This window comes from Muntiacus reevesi, chromosome 19, assembly GCF_963930625.1.
Source record: "Muntiacus reevesi chromosome 19, mMunRee1.1, whole genome shotgun sequence".
NCBI lineage: Eukaryota > Metazoa > Chordata > Mammalia > Artiodactyla > Cervidae > Muntiacus > Muntiacus reevesi.
Window position 1 is genome coordinate 41157662 of NC_089267.1, and position 16597 is coordinate 41174258.

General features: G+C 40.2%; 1 protein-coding gene across 1 annotated transcript in view; it reads right to left on the reverse strand.

Annotated features, from left to right (window-relative positions):
* Window positions 1-16044, reverse strand: part of CRYBG1 (crystallin beta-gamma domain containing 1) — a 228023-nt gene extending 211979 nt beyond the window's left edge. The window contains exon 1 of the mRNA XM_065911626.1: window positions 15857-16044. Coding sequence (XP_065767698.1) covers window positions 15857-16029 — 173 coding nt within the window. The 5' untranslated portion in view covers window positions 16030-16044. The remainder of the gene's footprint in view (window positions 1-15856) is intronic.
* Window positions 16045-16597: the final 553 nt, after the last annotated feature.

Here is a 16597-nt window from a genome sequence, read left to right on the forward strand (position 1 = left end):
GCTTCCAGAAAAGATGTGGTGAAAACCAAGGGATGAGTCAAGGGATGACAGAGTTTACTGAAAATCTCACAGTTCTTACCACACTTTCCCACACCGTTTCCAAGGAGTCTCTCAACAGCCAGGTTGTGGGTACCTAGGCAGGTTGTATCATTCCCATTTTATTGGTTAGTAGCTGGAAGTTCAAAGTGTTTAGATAGCTTGCCTAAAGTTTTCTAATTTGTAACAGAAATAGAGGATGAAGACCAAAGCCCTCTCATTTCTCTACAGCTAGGTTTTTTGTTTTTTCCTTTTCTGCCATCACTGGTCATTACTAAATGGTGAGAATTTTATACATTTAATTTTATGTGAATTATCCTTATTCTATACTTGTGGTAGAATATATTCATAGCAATTCACATTTCTGAGAGCATGAAATACTGACTGAATATCAAATCAACGAGACATTTCCTAATATATATAAGATTTATTTTTTTAGAAAGGGACTAAACTGGTTGAGCAACTATATGGGTCCTTGGATAAGCCTCAATACACCATCTCAGTCAGGGATCTGGTCAGTGATGATGCATTAGCCATGGGTGACATTGTCATTCAACTGAAAAGATTTGTGAAGTAATAACAGTCCCTGGTAAGTTTGCTGAACATTTTGGCATTTGTTCAGGAAAATAACACACTGAGATTTTTAAATGAAGCAAAAACAAATGAAGTTAAATTTTTGCTACATGCTTTGCTTTTCATTTAAAGACTGAGAAAATTATCACTCATATAGGAAGAATTCCAAAAGCATGGCATCTACTCAGCTCACAAAATCCTGAGAATGCTTTTTATAAGGAAGAAATCATAAGAAACACGTAGACGAAGAAAGAATATATAAGTGGATATAGATGGCCATATACATACGAATATTCAAACTGCCAAGAACAGGAGGAAATATATAATGGGTGAAACACAAAATCCCAGAATGAAAAGAGAAATGAAACTATTGAACTAAAAATATTCAAATGCAAGAAAAGAACTGGAAACATTTGGCAACTAAGGCATACTCCTTATCTTTTAAGTACAGGTGTTTAACACAGTGCATGGAAGACTTTATTGCCCCCTTCTGTTCCAAAAGCAGTTTGCTTATATCTTTATGACAGTAATTTAATTCAATCTAGCACCAGCTTGGTCCTGACCTAACTAAACTCCCCTACCCAATTCTTAATGGTCTTTTACCCTTCTTCAGTGTAAAACTCTAAATATAATTAAAAAAAAAAAAAACCAACAACCAGACTCTGGGTTTATCCACATCCCTACAAATGAATCAATTTCATTCTTTTTTATGACTGAGTAATATATCATTGCATATATATATACACCACATCTTCTTTCTCCATTCCTCTGACCATGAACCTGTAGGTTGCTTTCATGTCATAACTATTGTAAACAGTGCTGCAATGAACACTGGGGTACATAGAGAAAAACAAATATCATATTCATGCATTCATAAATGAAATCCAGAAAATGGTACTAATGAATCTATTAATATTTATAGGAATAAAGGTGCAGACGTGGAGAATAGACTTGTGGACACAGCAAGTGAAAGAAGAAGGTGGGGTGAACTCAGAGAGTAGCAATGACATATACTACCATGTGTAAAACTGACAACTGGTGGGAAGCTGCTATGTAACACAGGGCACTCAGCCGGGTCATCTATGATGACCTCGAGGGGTGGGATGGAGGGGGCGATGGGAGGGAGGCTCGGGAGGGAGGGGATACATGCATACTTACAGCTGATTCATGTGTTATACAGAAAAACCCAATATTGTAAAGTGATTATACTCCAATTAAAAAAATAAAAAATATAATAAAAAGAACATATCACTCAGATTTAGATGATGTCAGACAGGATTCCAGCAGGGAACAGATGGCACACACAGAGGAAATGACTGAAAAGTGTTTAAAGAACTATTTACAAGATGTGGGCCAGTGAAGGAAAATCAATAAGAAATAGCAGGGCAACCCAGGGCTCCCAACAGCAGGAAATCATGACTACTTGTAGACAGATAGGCAAGGGGAGGGCATGAGTTCTGGATCAGGCAGATCCGAGCTAAAGAAGAGGTTGCAGCCTTCAGCAGAGTAGCAAAGCCACCACCACACTCCAGCACCACCTCCCGCTCCTGCCCTCTCCTCCAAAGCCTCCCACTGGCCGAACCTAACTAGAAACCAGAGAGCAGGGGAGCTTGTCCACATGGTCTATAAATAAGCACCCAGGAGCACAGAGGAGGGTGGAGTGGGCTGGAAGGGCACACAGAGACCAGCGTTTCACAGAGATGCCCACTGCCGCACCGCTAATCACGGTGAAAAACCACAAAGAACCTAGAAGCCCAGCAACACGGGAATGACTACGAAAATTGTTTTACATATTTCAATGACGTGAAAATGTGCTTTTATCTAAGTGAAAAATGAAACCGGATATAAAAAACATCTAAATTGCTGCCTTTGTCATTCATTTTTAGTTCTACATTATATGAAAATACGTACAGAAAAAGAAAAAAAGTGTCATTCATAGGGTTATTAAAGCTGCCAAAACAGCTAAGGCAGATGTGGTCTACATCAATAAATCAAATGTGTGTGTCGATCACAAAAGAACAGCCCCTTTGAAGGTTCACTAGTCTCACTGCTTCCATAGAACTGGACAGAATATTTTAAAAGTGGTATCAACCAATCGAGCCTTTTCAAGGAAGGTAAAATGATACTTTGGGGACCTGGAATCCAATTCATGTGAAGAACAAGAGAATGACCTAGGCACGTTTCTCTTACTTTCCATAGTTTGTATCACACTTTCCTCCTCCCCCTACCAGCTCTTTAAACAAGGTATAAAGAGAGGTGTGTATAATGATCACTTTAACCACTAAAGAGATTGTGCCTCCCTCACCAAGTCATTCAAAATGAAAACATTTCTAAACCCTAAAATGAAATTTTGGTATCTTGTAATAACATAAAATTTGTAGGCATATTCTGGATTTTTCTCTCTCATCCCTCCCTGCTTTGTTGACGTCATAAGCACAGGCAGAGTTTACCAAGTAAGTAATCTAGCACCGAGTATAGATATGAGCATATATTTGTGTGTATATGCAATACATGGGCATCTCCAGGGTTCAGGTGATAAAGAACCTGCCCGCAATGTAGGAGGCCTGGGTTCAGTCCCGGGGTTGGGAAGATCCTCTGGAGAAAGGAATGGCTACCCACTCCATCATTCTTCCCTGGAGAATTCCATGGACAGAGGAGCCTCATGGGCTACAGTCCATGGAGTCACAAAGAGTCAGATACAACCAACTGACTAACACCCATACACACATATACAATACGTGCATGCATACACACTAAGTACATATACATACATTTATGTGTATAAACAGATACACTGAGTGTGTGTATACACACACATACACTCCAGCACTTACTTACACATATATATCCATAGAAGAAAGTATTTATAAATGTGTATATATATCCACAGAATATATACCCATAGAATAGACAGATACAACATTATCAAGTAGTCTTTAGAATCTCTTTTAGCCATATCAGTGTTGAGAGTGCTCAAAAATTATAATCCCTCCATCTCCATGAGTCTTAATTCTTGTCTCTTTCAGTCTTGGTCATGTACATGTTTGAACGTTTACTCTTCTCCCTTATTTTAATGGTAAACTTCTCACTATTTTGATGGTGAATATTACAGTCTTCACAAAAATGAAGAATGAGGCTGAGTTTCCCAACAATAAAGCTTGAACTAGTTTGCCAGCCCATTCTACAGGGCCTCACACCTAGCAGGTGTCCACATACGTTTAATAAATGAATTACACAAATGCACTTTCACTATCACTTACCTTCCTGAGTGTGACAGACACAGACAGTGAAGACCATACATTAAGACAGCTTTTGATAGAGGTAACAAACATCTGCTCAGTTACTTGAGTCACATGAAACAAGCAAACTCGGTGCTTCAATTACCATTATCACTGGATAATTGTTTTTAAAATTGGAAAAGGTTTTACAATAAGCAGAACTGAGCAGAGTGTGTGGTTCAAGATCAAGCAGCAAATGTCTGGTTTTACTCTGGAAGTTAGGCAGTGCTAATAACTACAATAATTTATGCTTTAAAATAACTACAATAAATCTAAATACCAGAGCAGATGTTTTACCCTAGGATACCGGAAAAGAGGGCTTCCTTGGTGGCTCAGCAGGAAACACTGCCTACAAGGCAGGAGACCTGGGTTTGATCCCTGGGTTGGGACAATCCCTTGGAGCATGAAATGGCAACATACTCCAGTATTCTTACTTGGGAAATCCCATGTACAGAGAAGCCTGGGGGGCTACAGTCCATGGGGTTGCAAAAGAGTTGGACACAACAGCTGGGAAATGAAATTCACTCTAAGTTAGTTGTGTGCAAGTAATAATACTCAGAAATTAATGAACATCCTTAAATATAATTTTAAAGTACCTCCAATACAAAAATGTCAAAATTCAGTTTTCAGAGAAATGAGCACTAAAGACAAACTCACTAGCTTCCATAAAGACAAAGATTATTTAAAGGGTTTTCATAATCCTTTAACATCAAACTCTCTAGCTTTACAATTTTCAAGCCAACAGTGTTTCCTATACATTTGGAGTTTTGGTCATCAGCATTTCTTTCCTCTTTTAGGGCTATGGTTAATCTTTGTGCAAAGTGAAAAACCCTCAACATTTGCCACTTTAGACTCCTTTGCCTACTCTGTGAATCATCCCAGCAACAGGCAGTAAGACTTGGTGGCTTTGAGAGTAGATTGGAAATCAGGTGCAACAAGTTTAGTCAACACTTCAAGGACTGAGTCACTGATTCTCAGCAGAATCATCTCAAAAGTTCCCAGGAAAACTATGATGCCTTGTAGACTTCCCAGCATGAATTCTTCATTCTTGAATATTCCCCTTGTCTAATAGGGACATGGTAGAGTGCAGATAATTAATAAGAAGAAATTCTTCTCTCCCAGTCTTTGAAAAAAGTGACAGTTCTGAGGGTAAATGGATAACTACATTTCAGTTGGATGCTGTTCTTTAGCTAACCACCCCCCCTACTCTTTCTCTCTCTCTCCCCACCAATCACTTGTTCAATTAGCTTTAGTGTTCTCATGGCGTAGTGAAAATATTATGAACTTTATAATTTGAAAGACCTGGGTTCAAATACTGTCATTTACCAGATAAATCAGTTTGGGCAAGCTACTTCCCCTCTTTCAGGTTCTGTGTTCTCAGTTGGAAAGATGGGGGTAAAATCACCTGCTTAGATGAACTATTACGAAGAGTAAATGAGACACACCAAATATAAAAACAACTGCCACCTAACAGGTAATCAATAATTCAAGCCCTTTCACCTATGTACTCTCGGCAGAAGTTTCTTATATTTACTTAATTTATAGGAGAGGCTGGGAATTATTGATCTTAGGAGAATTGTCCTCCTTCATACCTCCCCCCCACCAAGCCCATTTTTCTCTGAAAACATACCCAAACACAATTGGCTGTCTTTTGCTTTTTGTTGATCAGTTCTTGGGTGGCATGAAGATAGACACTGCTGGTCTCCTTTGTTTGACATCTGCTGGCTTTGTAAATTTGTGGACTTCTAACCAGAGTACGATTATACATACAGAAAAACAACCATGAGTTCTGTAGAGAATAAGGAAGCTGATGCATAAATTCCTGAGGAGTACCTCTGCGGGGAAACTACAAGATGAAGCAAACACAGCCTCAATGCATCAACAGTTATCACCGAGATCTAGGACCAGTTGTTCCCTTATGGGCATTAAAAAAAAAAAGAGCTTTAATAAAAGTGAAATAACAAGGAAGGGTACAATCAAGCACCAACAATGCACCAGCTACTATGACTTCTAGGTCAAAGTACTTGAAACCTCTCACTGGGTGAGATTAGAACAATCACAACATGCAAACTGGTAAAAGTCAAAACTTGAACCAATGCCAGATATTCAATCACACTTTGCTTTTATCCTGAAAAACAAAATCCAAACTCTAGGTTTAGACTAACTTGTTTAAACATGTTTACTGACAGACATGGGAATGAAAATGTTCTTGTTTCTGTCCAAAGTGGGCTCCAGTGAAGGATTCTTGATTGATAATTGAGTCTAGTCCAGTCAAATTTGTTTTGGGGAGTCAATACTAAAAGAGAATAGTCTTGTAACCCCACCCTGGAGCAACTACATTTTCTTGTTTTGCAGATAATAACAGCAAGGTAATATTTCTTGCAGATAAATGACAATCACTTAGTTCTCAGAAGGAAAACAGTGGGGATGGAAGCCACCCTTTGCAAGGGACTAGAGCCAAGAATGGCTGCAAGGCCTGGGGGTGCCTCAGCTGCACAGGCTTGAGAAGGGCTGGTTCTAGGTTTACACATGGCAGGTGTGATAAAGGAGACCCTGTATTTCAACCTGAATTTCATCAGCTAGATTCAACTATCTTAGCTGTTTCAAATAGCAGATGGAAAAATAATCAAGTTGAGATTTTATAGGATATTTATTAAATTCATCAGTATTATCAAAACATTTAAATAAGATCAAAAATAAAATATATTACCTGTCAGAGCACCATCAATTTGCCAAGTCCCAAAAGGTCATTCTTGAATGGGTACAATATGATCAGACTCTATAAAGAATATTTCACTATTATAAAATATGGTTTGTGCAAACTTTATACTTTTTTTTGAAAACATGAATCAAGTTATTGTGTGTGTGTTTGGGTTCTGGGGTATTATTTTTAGGTAGTAGGTGACATACTAATTCTGTCTTAATTCTGGAACTCTGAAAGTATTCAATATGCCAGTAACTAGACTACAGTAACAACTTAATCTGGGGATCAGACAGTCTCATAGATGTTGGTTTATGAACCAAGGGTAAGATTTCCAGGAGAATAGTCATCAGGAAGTCAAATGAATCAGCTGGACTCCTATCAAAGATGGGTAGAGACCAGGAATAAAGAAGTACAGTCTATAACCCAAGAGGACCCAGAACAACAGCTGAACAGAAGCCAGAAAACCTGATTTTATTCCTGCTTCCTCCACCAGCATTGCATTCTTTGAACCTCAATTTCCCCGTCTATAAATGAGGGTCTGGGCTATTGCACAGAACTATTACAAGCCTCAAGCAGAATAAAATACCAGCCATTGTTTATAATCCTTGATGTGTAAGATCAACATAAGGTGAAACTTTTATTTGTTAGCAGGGAATACTCAATGATGAATCAGAAACTAAAACAAAAGATTCAAGCAGCAGGACCTCTAGGGACCTAACTAAGGTTACCCTTAGCAGTTGTCTTTGAGAAATTCTGACACCCCACTTAGCCTGAGCAGCAATTGCAATTTTCCAGGCCACATGACTAGCTGCTTATCTTTGACTGTGCATGCAAACTACTGCCCTGGCCTAGACTGTATTGGGAGGGAAGTGGGTGTACCAACAAAGCCTCCCTCCAGGTCATGCTGTTTCTTGAGAAAGTTTGGGCAGAAGCTCCAGACTCAGATCTAGACATGTTCCTTTTGTATATAATATACACTTCAGAATTTCTGCTTTAAAATCGCTTTTTCTTCCAAGATTTTAATGCACTTATATTTTAATGTATTTATATACGTTTTTCTCTTCACTACTTAATATAGAAATTGTTTAATATCAAAAATTAACTCGTTTTCCTATGTACATTATAATTTCTGCTTGCCAAATTTAGAGCTTAACTATACTTACCGTGGGAATACACAGAAGTAGCACTAGCCAGTGCTTTTAATTCTGTAGTGATTAACTGCAAGACTCAAGACCATCAGCTGGGAACACAGCCCCAATCCTTATGAGCTCTGTGACAGTCAAATTACCCTGCCCCTCTGTGCCTCCTCCTTTCTCAAAATAGGAATAATAATAGTACCTGCCTCTCCAGGATGTTATGAATTAACTGTGGTGAGTTAATATTTGTAAAGTGCTTAGAACAGTGTCTGACACAGTGTATGTTAAATAACCTGCATCTTTCAATAAAATCTTGATGGAAAACAGTGTTTTCATAGACATGATCTAAAGTTATTATAAATCGAGTGCTCCCTGTATTTTCTTGCTTTATTCACAGCACATGTTATTTTGCCTCTGGAACCCAATTTTAAGATAAAGAACTATCCAACTAGAGAATCCAAAGGACTATCAGGAATTTATGCTATCACTTATTAACTGATTTGGAAAAATTAAGATATGTATTAAGCACGGTATCTTTACGCAACTGTTGGCCAAATATCTTATTTGAACTATTATCTTCAGATTGCCATAACTCTGGCTTCTAACAGATGACACTCAGTCAGGGGGGCTGACTTGAAAGGGTGTAGAACATTAAGAAATACAGTCAGCAGCCAACTTCACCATAGAATATTTTGCCAAGCTTACCAGTAACATTTTTACTCATTTCACTTCCATACATGGGAAGGTTAAAAAACAAAAGGTACTTGTTAACTCTGTGTTTCATTTTTCTGTGTCAGCGACAGGTTCAACCTGTCTTCGTCTTGTCTATAACTTGCAGATGAGAGAAACCGGGGACAGCACAAATGGATTTAGGATTATCTACCTCACTTGTGTGTCTCAGGGTCTCCTGGTACTTGTCAAAATGACCCCTTGTTGTGAAGGGTGTCTGTCATTGCTTCACTCCCAGGGCACAGGCCAATCCAGAAAACACACGGTTCTGTAAAGACAGCACTAAGCAAGTGCTCATTCTCTAGAATGAAGGCATCTTATGAAGCTGAACCTGTAGAGGTATTCTGATGAGGCATTTGGGCTGGCCCAATGCAGCTGTGCTTTAAGGAAGCAGTAAATGAGCTAATGAGACTTGTAAACAATTGACTGGCCTTTCTTGCCAACATCCACACAAGTGCCAGCTATTGATATATACTTTATCTTTAAAACTCACTTTGGGACAAGATACTGAATTCACATTTCAACCCTCTCTTGGGTAAAAGTCCAGAATTCATTTTGTATAGTGAATATATGAAAAGACATCAGTTGGATATGCCAGGTAATTTGGGATGAAAAAAAAATAGGTTGTTTGAAGGAAGAACACTTTGCTTATAGAACACATGCAATGCTAGCTTCTTCTTCAAAGAGGCTCCAGAATCATCCTGACAGAGCTTATGTAGACACCAAGTTAGCTGTGCACCCTAAAAAACAATTCTCGTAGGATCTGTAAATCTGTCTAAAAATGTCAAGAACCATTCATTTTCAGTCTGTAATTTTAGAGTATCAATATGTTTACCTATAATTTCAGTGAAGGTTTTCAAATCAATGTCATAATTGAAGTCCAGTCTTTTTTTTACTTTTTATGAAACCCAATCTTTATTCCTAGGTGCCAAAATATGACAGAAGAGCTGAGATGATCAAGTTCTAGATATTTTAAATGTTAAATATTTAAATAGAAAAGTATTTATGCATAATCCTGAGTACACAATTCTCTTTGTTTTAAATGTCACTATGAAAATAAGTTTCTGTGACTTTCCTTTTCCAGTATTGGATATAGTTTAAGACAATCAAAATTTAAGAAGATTTAGAGCCTTTGATGATCTCTATATGAGAGAATAAAAATTCTCATTAATTATTCAGTAAATCTTCTTAATGAGAGAAAAAAATTTCTGCTCCTTCAAGATAATCCTTCTCCTGACCTCAATGCATTGGACTAAATCTTCTGTTTCTACACTTAATGCATGATATGCTACTTTATTCATTTATACACCCCTCCTCCACTTGACTACAAGTTTCTTAGGAGCAGAGATCACCTCTAATTTTACCGTTCTTTTTCCCAATGCCTGATACAGAGTAAGAGCTCAGTTAAGTGTTTGTTGGACATAAGAAACTTCTCTTTAAATTCTGATTGATAATCATTTCAATAAGATACAAAAAGGAATGTTTTACCAAACATTAATTAGCATTAATCCTAGAAAAATGATTCTGTAGTCAGATTGCATTGCTTTTCATGAACAGGTTCTCTAAATCTTCTTACAATAGGTAAAACATGAAAGGGAGATTAAACAATTATTTGATAAATTTTTTCAAGGTAAACAAATGCATACAGTTCATGATTGAAATACTCTCACCAGACAATTTTTTTCAAAGAACTAAATCATTTTTTTCTGCAAGGATATTTCTAAAGTACAACTGACCCCTTAGGTGAGTGAAAAGTTAAGACAGGTAAGTGTTTATAATGTTTATAGTAAGATGGGCATTTTGAATGGATATTAGGAGCTAGACAGTAAGTTTCAATATCAATATCTTTGCTACATTGCTTTAATCATGGATGAATAGTAAAGCAGTGATTCACTGTCTCATCCTTATAAAAAAAAAATTTACAAGTGAAAGCTAAAGAAAAAGGAAATAAACCCAAACCCAAAAGTTCTAACGGTCTCCAAAAGTGTTCATGTCACTTGGATGTGGACTAAGAAGATTAAGGCTAAAAGTGTAGAAATAGAGTGGATAAAGCAATATAGTGGCAAAGAATTATCCTATACTAAACTCACATTTCAAAACTGCTTCAGGAGAAATACTACCAACTTCAAGTATAAACTTTACCTTTGATTTCATAAGTCAGATGTATTAAGACTGTTAAGTCTTGAATGCGTAAAGGCCGCCCTTTTACAACTACAAAGGTGTTTCCAGACACCCAAAGGTACTTCAGGTCTTGACATACCTGGTTATAAACTTCTCCTGGACTTCTGAAGCTGTTTAACTCCACTTACAAGGTCAAGTGGATTTATGAACGCTTCCACCATCACTATGCAGACGACAATTACATCACTGCCGTAATCGCTCCCGCTCCACCTTTCATCTGTCCAGCACCTGCTTTGCACCAGGCCCTGGCCCAGGTGCTTTATATAGATAGTATTTAACCCTCAGAAAACCCCAGAAGGGATGTTGTTGTCTCCACTTTACAGGTGAGGAAGCTGAGGCTAAAAGACTGAGGCTTACAAAACTTATCCCAACAGCAGAGACAGATTTGAAGCTGAGTCTGTCCAATACCACAGCCTAGGACTTTGTCACTGCAACTTGCTCTCAGAGGTATTTCTAAGTCTCTGTTATCTTCCAGGCACTATGCTAGTAATTTTAAATATATATTTAGAACTCTCCAAAACAATGCTAAGAGATAGGGAGCAGCTCATGAAACTGAAGCTAGAGCAGTAAAGAAACTCCTCCAGGAGCTCACAGCTAGTTAGTGACAGGGCTAAAATTTAAATGCCTGCTTTATCAATGGTGAAAGAATATAAACCGAAAATTTCAAAGCCTTGCCTTTGGCATAAACTAAATAAGGGAAGTAACCCGGTACCTATTAACCAGTTTAGATGCACTATTAGATAAAACAAACCTAGGCTTATCTAACTATGTCCTTTATGTTAGAAAATAATTAAACCTGTTTAGAGTTCTAAACACTAAACCAGTCACAAAAGACTGAAAGATGGAATCAATCAAGTCACAAAGACTAACACTCTACAATATCAGAGTGTTTCCAAATAGCATTTTAAATGACGGTTCTTTTTCTCGTGGAATAAAACAACAGTTTATTCTCATAACCCTCTAGTGATTTATAGAGAGTAAGGAGTGAGTTGTTTTCCTGTTATAGAAGGAAAATGTCCACAAAAAGACAGAAAAACTAGGCGACGTTTGGCAATCTCAAAACTTGAACCTATGCATCCTGAAACGAGGATGCTCTGCTCTCTGGTCTTGGCTTCATTTTTCCTCCGAATGAAATCAAGTGTGCTGATTTGCAGAGGATTGCGGCCATCACCTGAGTTTGGCTTCCTGTGGAGAGCATTAATGCATGCTTCTAGGTTTGGAGTTCAGATGGAGAGTGATTATTTTTAATTCACTCTATAGACCCTTAGCTCAGAACCCATTTCTAATTATAATAACACTGAGTGTCTTAATTAGGTAAAATAAAAATGAAGCACTGTTTTCATCATATAGCAGAAAATAAACCATAAAATTACCACTCAAAAATATAAGCAAGATATTAGTAAGAAAAAGGAGAAACAGCTCCCATTTACTGAGCGCTCACAATGTGCCAGTTGCTGTTCTGAGTGCTTGACATCCACTTATTTTTAGAACTCTTATCATGCCCCTTTTATGGATGAGAAGACTGAAGCACCAAAAGGATAATAACTTGCCCAGGATGACACACACAGCTGAGTGTCACAGTAAGTAGAACAGGGATTTAAACCCAGATAGAGAATTCCCCCGGTTTGATTCCTGAGTTGGGAAGATCCCCTGGAGGAGGGGAAGACTACCCACTCCCGTATTCTGGCCTGGAGAATCCAATAGACAGAGGAGACTGGCTGTCTACAAAGTGGCTGTGGGGGGCTACAAAGGGTCTACACGGGCTGCAAAGAGTCAGACACGCCTGAGCAACTGAGCACAACCCAGAGAATTCACACTCCGAATCAAACGTTTACAAAATAAAGTATAATTCAAAATAAACACTGGTGCTGCTGAAGGCTGCTAAGGAAAGTTGAGCCCAAACTTGCTACGCCCTCTCCACACACACCAGTGTGATCCCCTCGGATGGCAAGAGAATGGGCAAGACGGCAGATGAGGCCGACTCAGGAGGGCGACGGCTCTGTCTCTACGGAAAATAACGTATTAATATGCTTACCAAAACCAAGCTTGAAAAAAAAAAAACCTCTATGGGTGCATTTTAGGGAAGGAGACAGCCATGTTCAAATTATTTTATGTAAAGGAAGCAAACAATGGTCACTGAGTTTTAGAACATCTGCCCTAAAGGTTGCAAATATTTGCAGAATACAGACATTAGTAAACTTTAAACCATCATTGGACAGGTAAGTTCTTAAGAGGGGAAGCATTTTTTCCCCTCCAACCCCATTTTTTCCCATTCCTCCCATTAGAACTTAGCATTTATAATAATGATGATGATGATGGTGGTGGTGATGGTTTTACACTTACTGAGTTTCTACTTTGCATCCAGAAGTGTGATAAGAGTTTTACGTTTAATAACATAAACTAGCATGTGATATTCACTACAGTCCTACAGAATTAGTAGTACTATGTTCTCCATTTTCCATCTGAAGAAATGGAGACTCAGAAAGGTGAAGTAACTTGCCCCAGGTAATAGATCCAGGACATAAATTCATTTTCACTTGCTCTAAAAGCCCACAAAATTAATGGTGAATGCCCAGCAGATAAGTGTGGCCACCTGACTGTCCCATCCTTATACAGAAATGAAGGTCCCAGTGAGTGCTGCACATGCCAGCCGAGGCCCACACCTCCAAATCCTGGACAGATATGAACAAACAAGGCAGATTGCTCAAGAGAGCAAGACTGACCAAAGATGGGCCAGAAATCTAAGCGTGCTTTAGCTGCTCTCTTTACTAGTAACCGGTACACCCTCTCAGGAGTAAACAAAATATGTATAAAGATGATATAACTAGAAAAGTATCCCAAGACAGACCAGTAAGTTTAGTTCTCAGGACATTTGTTAGTACAAAGTTCATCATAATTCTAAAGCAAAGAATGGAGTGCTTTAAGACTGAACTAAAATACAAGAAGCTCAAGGAGAGAAATAAAAACTCTTAAGTTTTAGTCTAAAATGCATTTGCATTGAATAAATTGTTTATTTAACAACACTTTGCTGGCCAAGATCCATAGAGTCAAAGCTATGGTTTTTTCAGTAGTCAGGTACCGATGTGAGAGTTGGATCATAAAGAAGGCTGAACACTGAATAATTGATGGGTTCAAACTGTGGTGCTGGAGAAGACTCTTGAGAGTCCCTTGGATAGCAAGGAGAGCAAACCAGTCAATCCTAAAGGAGATCAGTCCTGAATATTCATTGGAAGGACTGATGCCAAAGCTCCAATACTTTGGCCACCTGATGCAAAGGGAAAGATGCTGGAAAAGATAGAAGGCAGGAGGAGAGGGGGATGACAGAGGATGAGATGGTTGGATGGCATCACCGACTCAATGGACATGAGGGTGAGTAAAGTCAGGGAGATAGTGAAGGACAGGGAAGCCTGGTGTGCTGCACTCCATTGGGTTGCAAAGAGTCAGACACACTTAGCAACTGAACAACAAAATTGTTTATGGCTGTGTATTATCTCATTTGATAGACAGAATGTGATGGGACCAGGTCAGATAAGACCATTACTTTGGAAGTGTTTAAAATATTTGCTGATGTAGTAGGAAAAATACTTTTATGTTGGATATATTATTAAGTAACATTTTGTTAAAAATTTCAATTCATAGTTAACTACAGTAAGTCTTTAGGTGGATAAAAAATATGTCCTATTACAATCAATTACTACTGTGAATAATAAATATGAGAAAAAATAAAATGCATTCTCTCTTAGCACTCCACTCCCTATGCTCTCACACATACTCAGACTTCCCTGAACTACTTGTTCAGGAAGTACTTCTCAGGAAGTACCATGTTCTTCCAAGTACTGAGGATGCTCGTAATGCAACCTCTGCCTGGAACTCATTGCTCCTTCCCTTTTCTGACTAAACTGCCTCACTCATCCTCCTCCAGGAAACCTCCCTGGATCCCTTCCTCTATTCTAACATCTACTTGGAGCACCTATCCCACTGTTTACTTTTTGGTGTTCTGAAGACACAAAGAATTCTTTGATGACAGAGGCCACTCTTACTGTTTTTGATATCCCAGCCCTTAGTTAATATTTGCCAAATGATTGAAATTACATTGCAAAGACTCTTTTAGAAACAAAAGGAAAAGCATTTCTCAAATGCAAATCTTGCACATTATTCTCACTGTTAATAAAGGTGTGTTTTTAAAAAAACACATATAAAGGTGTGTATTTAAAAGCAAATACAGAAGCCGGCTTCCCTGGTGGTCCAGTGACTAAGACTCCACGCTCCCAATGCATGGGGCTGAGATTCGATCCCTGATCAGAGAACTAGATCCCACATTTAGACTCCGCATGCCCCAAATAAAAGATCCTGCATGCTGCAGTGAAGACCCAGCACATCCAAATAACTAAATAAATGTTTTTTTTTAAAAAAAACACACACACATATAGAAGGATATACTGGAAATTGCCAACTGTCCTTCAATAAAGATTTTTCACACACCTGAACCTCCATTATGTCAAATTGATTATTGCTCAAGGAACGCACCAATTCAGATAGTGTAACTGAATACTTAGGCATGAAAGATAAAATCGTCACAAAACCACGGGAAAACATTGAAAGGCACTATGGCAGTTACAGTTGGAATAACTAGGTGCTGCCTTTTTCTACCACTGATTCCAATGGGGACAAGTCATGCACCCTCTGGTGTCGAGTTCTCCACCCATCAAATTGGGATAACCATCCCTGCCACTTCCTCCTCCACTCGGGTCCTGTGAGGGCAGTGGAGCTACAACACCGGGTGGACATCTTCACAATTAGGGCCCCCGGTCAGAAGTCTGAAGGAAACCCCAGGTGGAGTTCCGATCTCGTTATGGTAATAAGCCTTCACAACCCACCTGCTCTCATCAGCAAGTCGATAGTACCGCCTCCGGTGTGGTCTTTGCTACACTTATTTTTTAGTCAAAGTCAAGTCTACATGGGTGCGCACAAGTTCCTCTCACTGGTGCTTGCTCTGAACCAGAGGCAGCGAGGAACTCGTTCATTCACAGCGACCACCACAGTCCCCTCCTTGGACCCCGATACGTTCCTGCCGCGCGAAACCGACCCTGGGCCTTTAGCCTCCTCGAAGTGGGGTCGATCGAGGCCGAGGGTAGAGAGGACTCGAGAGTCAGGGTAGCCGGAGTGGAAAAGGTCGGGGGAAGTGAGCCGGGGACAGGCGCGCTCGCCGAGGGGCTTACCTGGCCTCTCTGAGGGGCGCCAGGGGCGGGTGTGGGATGAACACCCCACAGTCAGACCGCGGAGGCTGCTGCTTCTTCTTGGAGCGCCAGATATGGAAAGAGGCGTGCTTTTTGGGGGGCCTGGACGGACTGGACTCCCCGTGGTCACCCTGAGGGGGCAGCGACAGTGGCATCTTCTCGTCTGCCTCCTCCTCCTCCTCCTCCGGCTGCTCGGACGCTGCCCTCTCGGTCGCCCGGCTCCTGTATTAATGAAAGAACTCACTAGGGCGCCCGCGGGCCCGCCTATCCCCGCGCGCCGGCCGACCCCGCCCCTCGTCGCGGGTCTGCAGCAGGGCGCCTCCCCCACGGCGCAGGAGGCGCGCGGCGGGAGCGCAGGTGGGGCGGGAGCCCGGAGCCGCAGGTATGGAGGACACGCCCCCTCGTCCCGGGCCTCGGGGAGCGCGGCGGCCGCGGCACAGCGACACCTACTGGAAACCTCGGGAACCGCCCGCCTCTGCATCCTCTGCTCTGTTGTGGGAGCCAGAGCTGGGTCGGGTTTTGACATCTCCTCCGGTGCACGTGCCCTAGGTCGCCTGCGGAGTTGTTGGTCACTCTTGGCCTGCCCAAGGCTAGCACGAAGAGTGGCGTAGCCACGAACCCCGCCTGAAGAAGGATGGGAGAGGCGCATCCCAGGGCCGGAATGCCAGGCAATTAGGACTATTCTACTCTGACCTTCAGGTGTCTCGGGCAATGAATGTCACG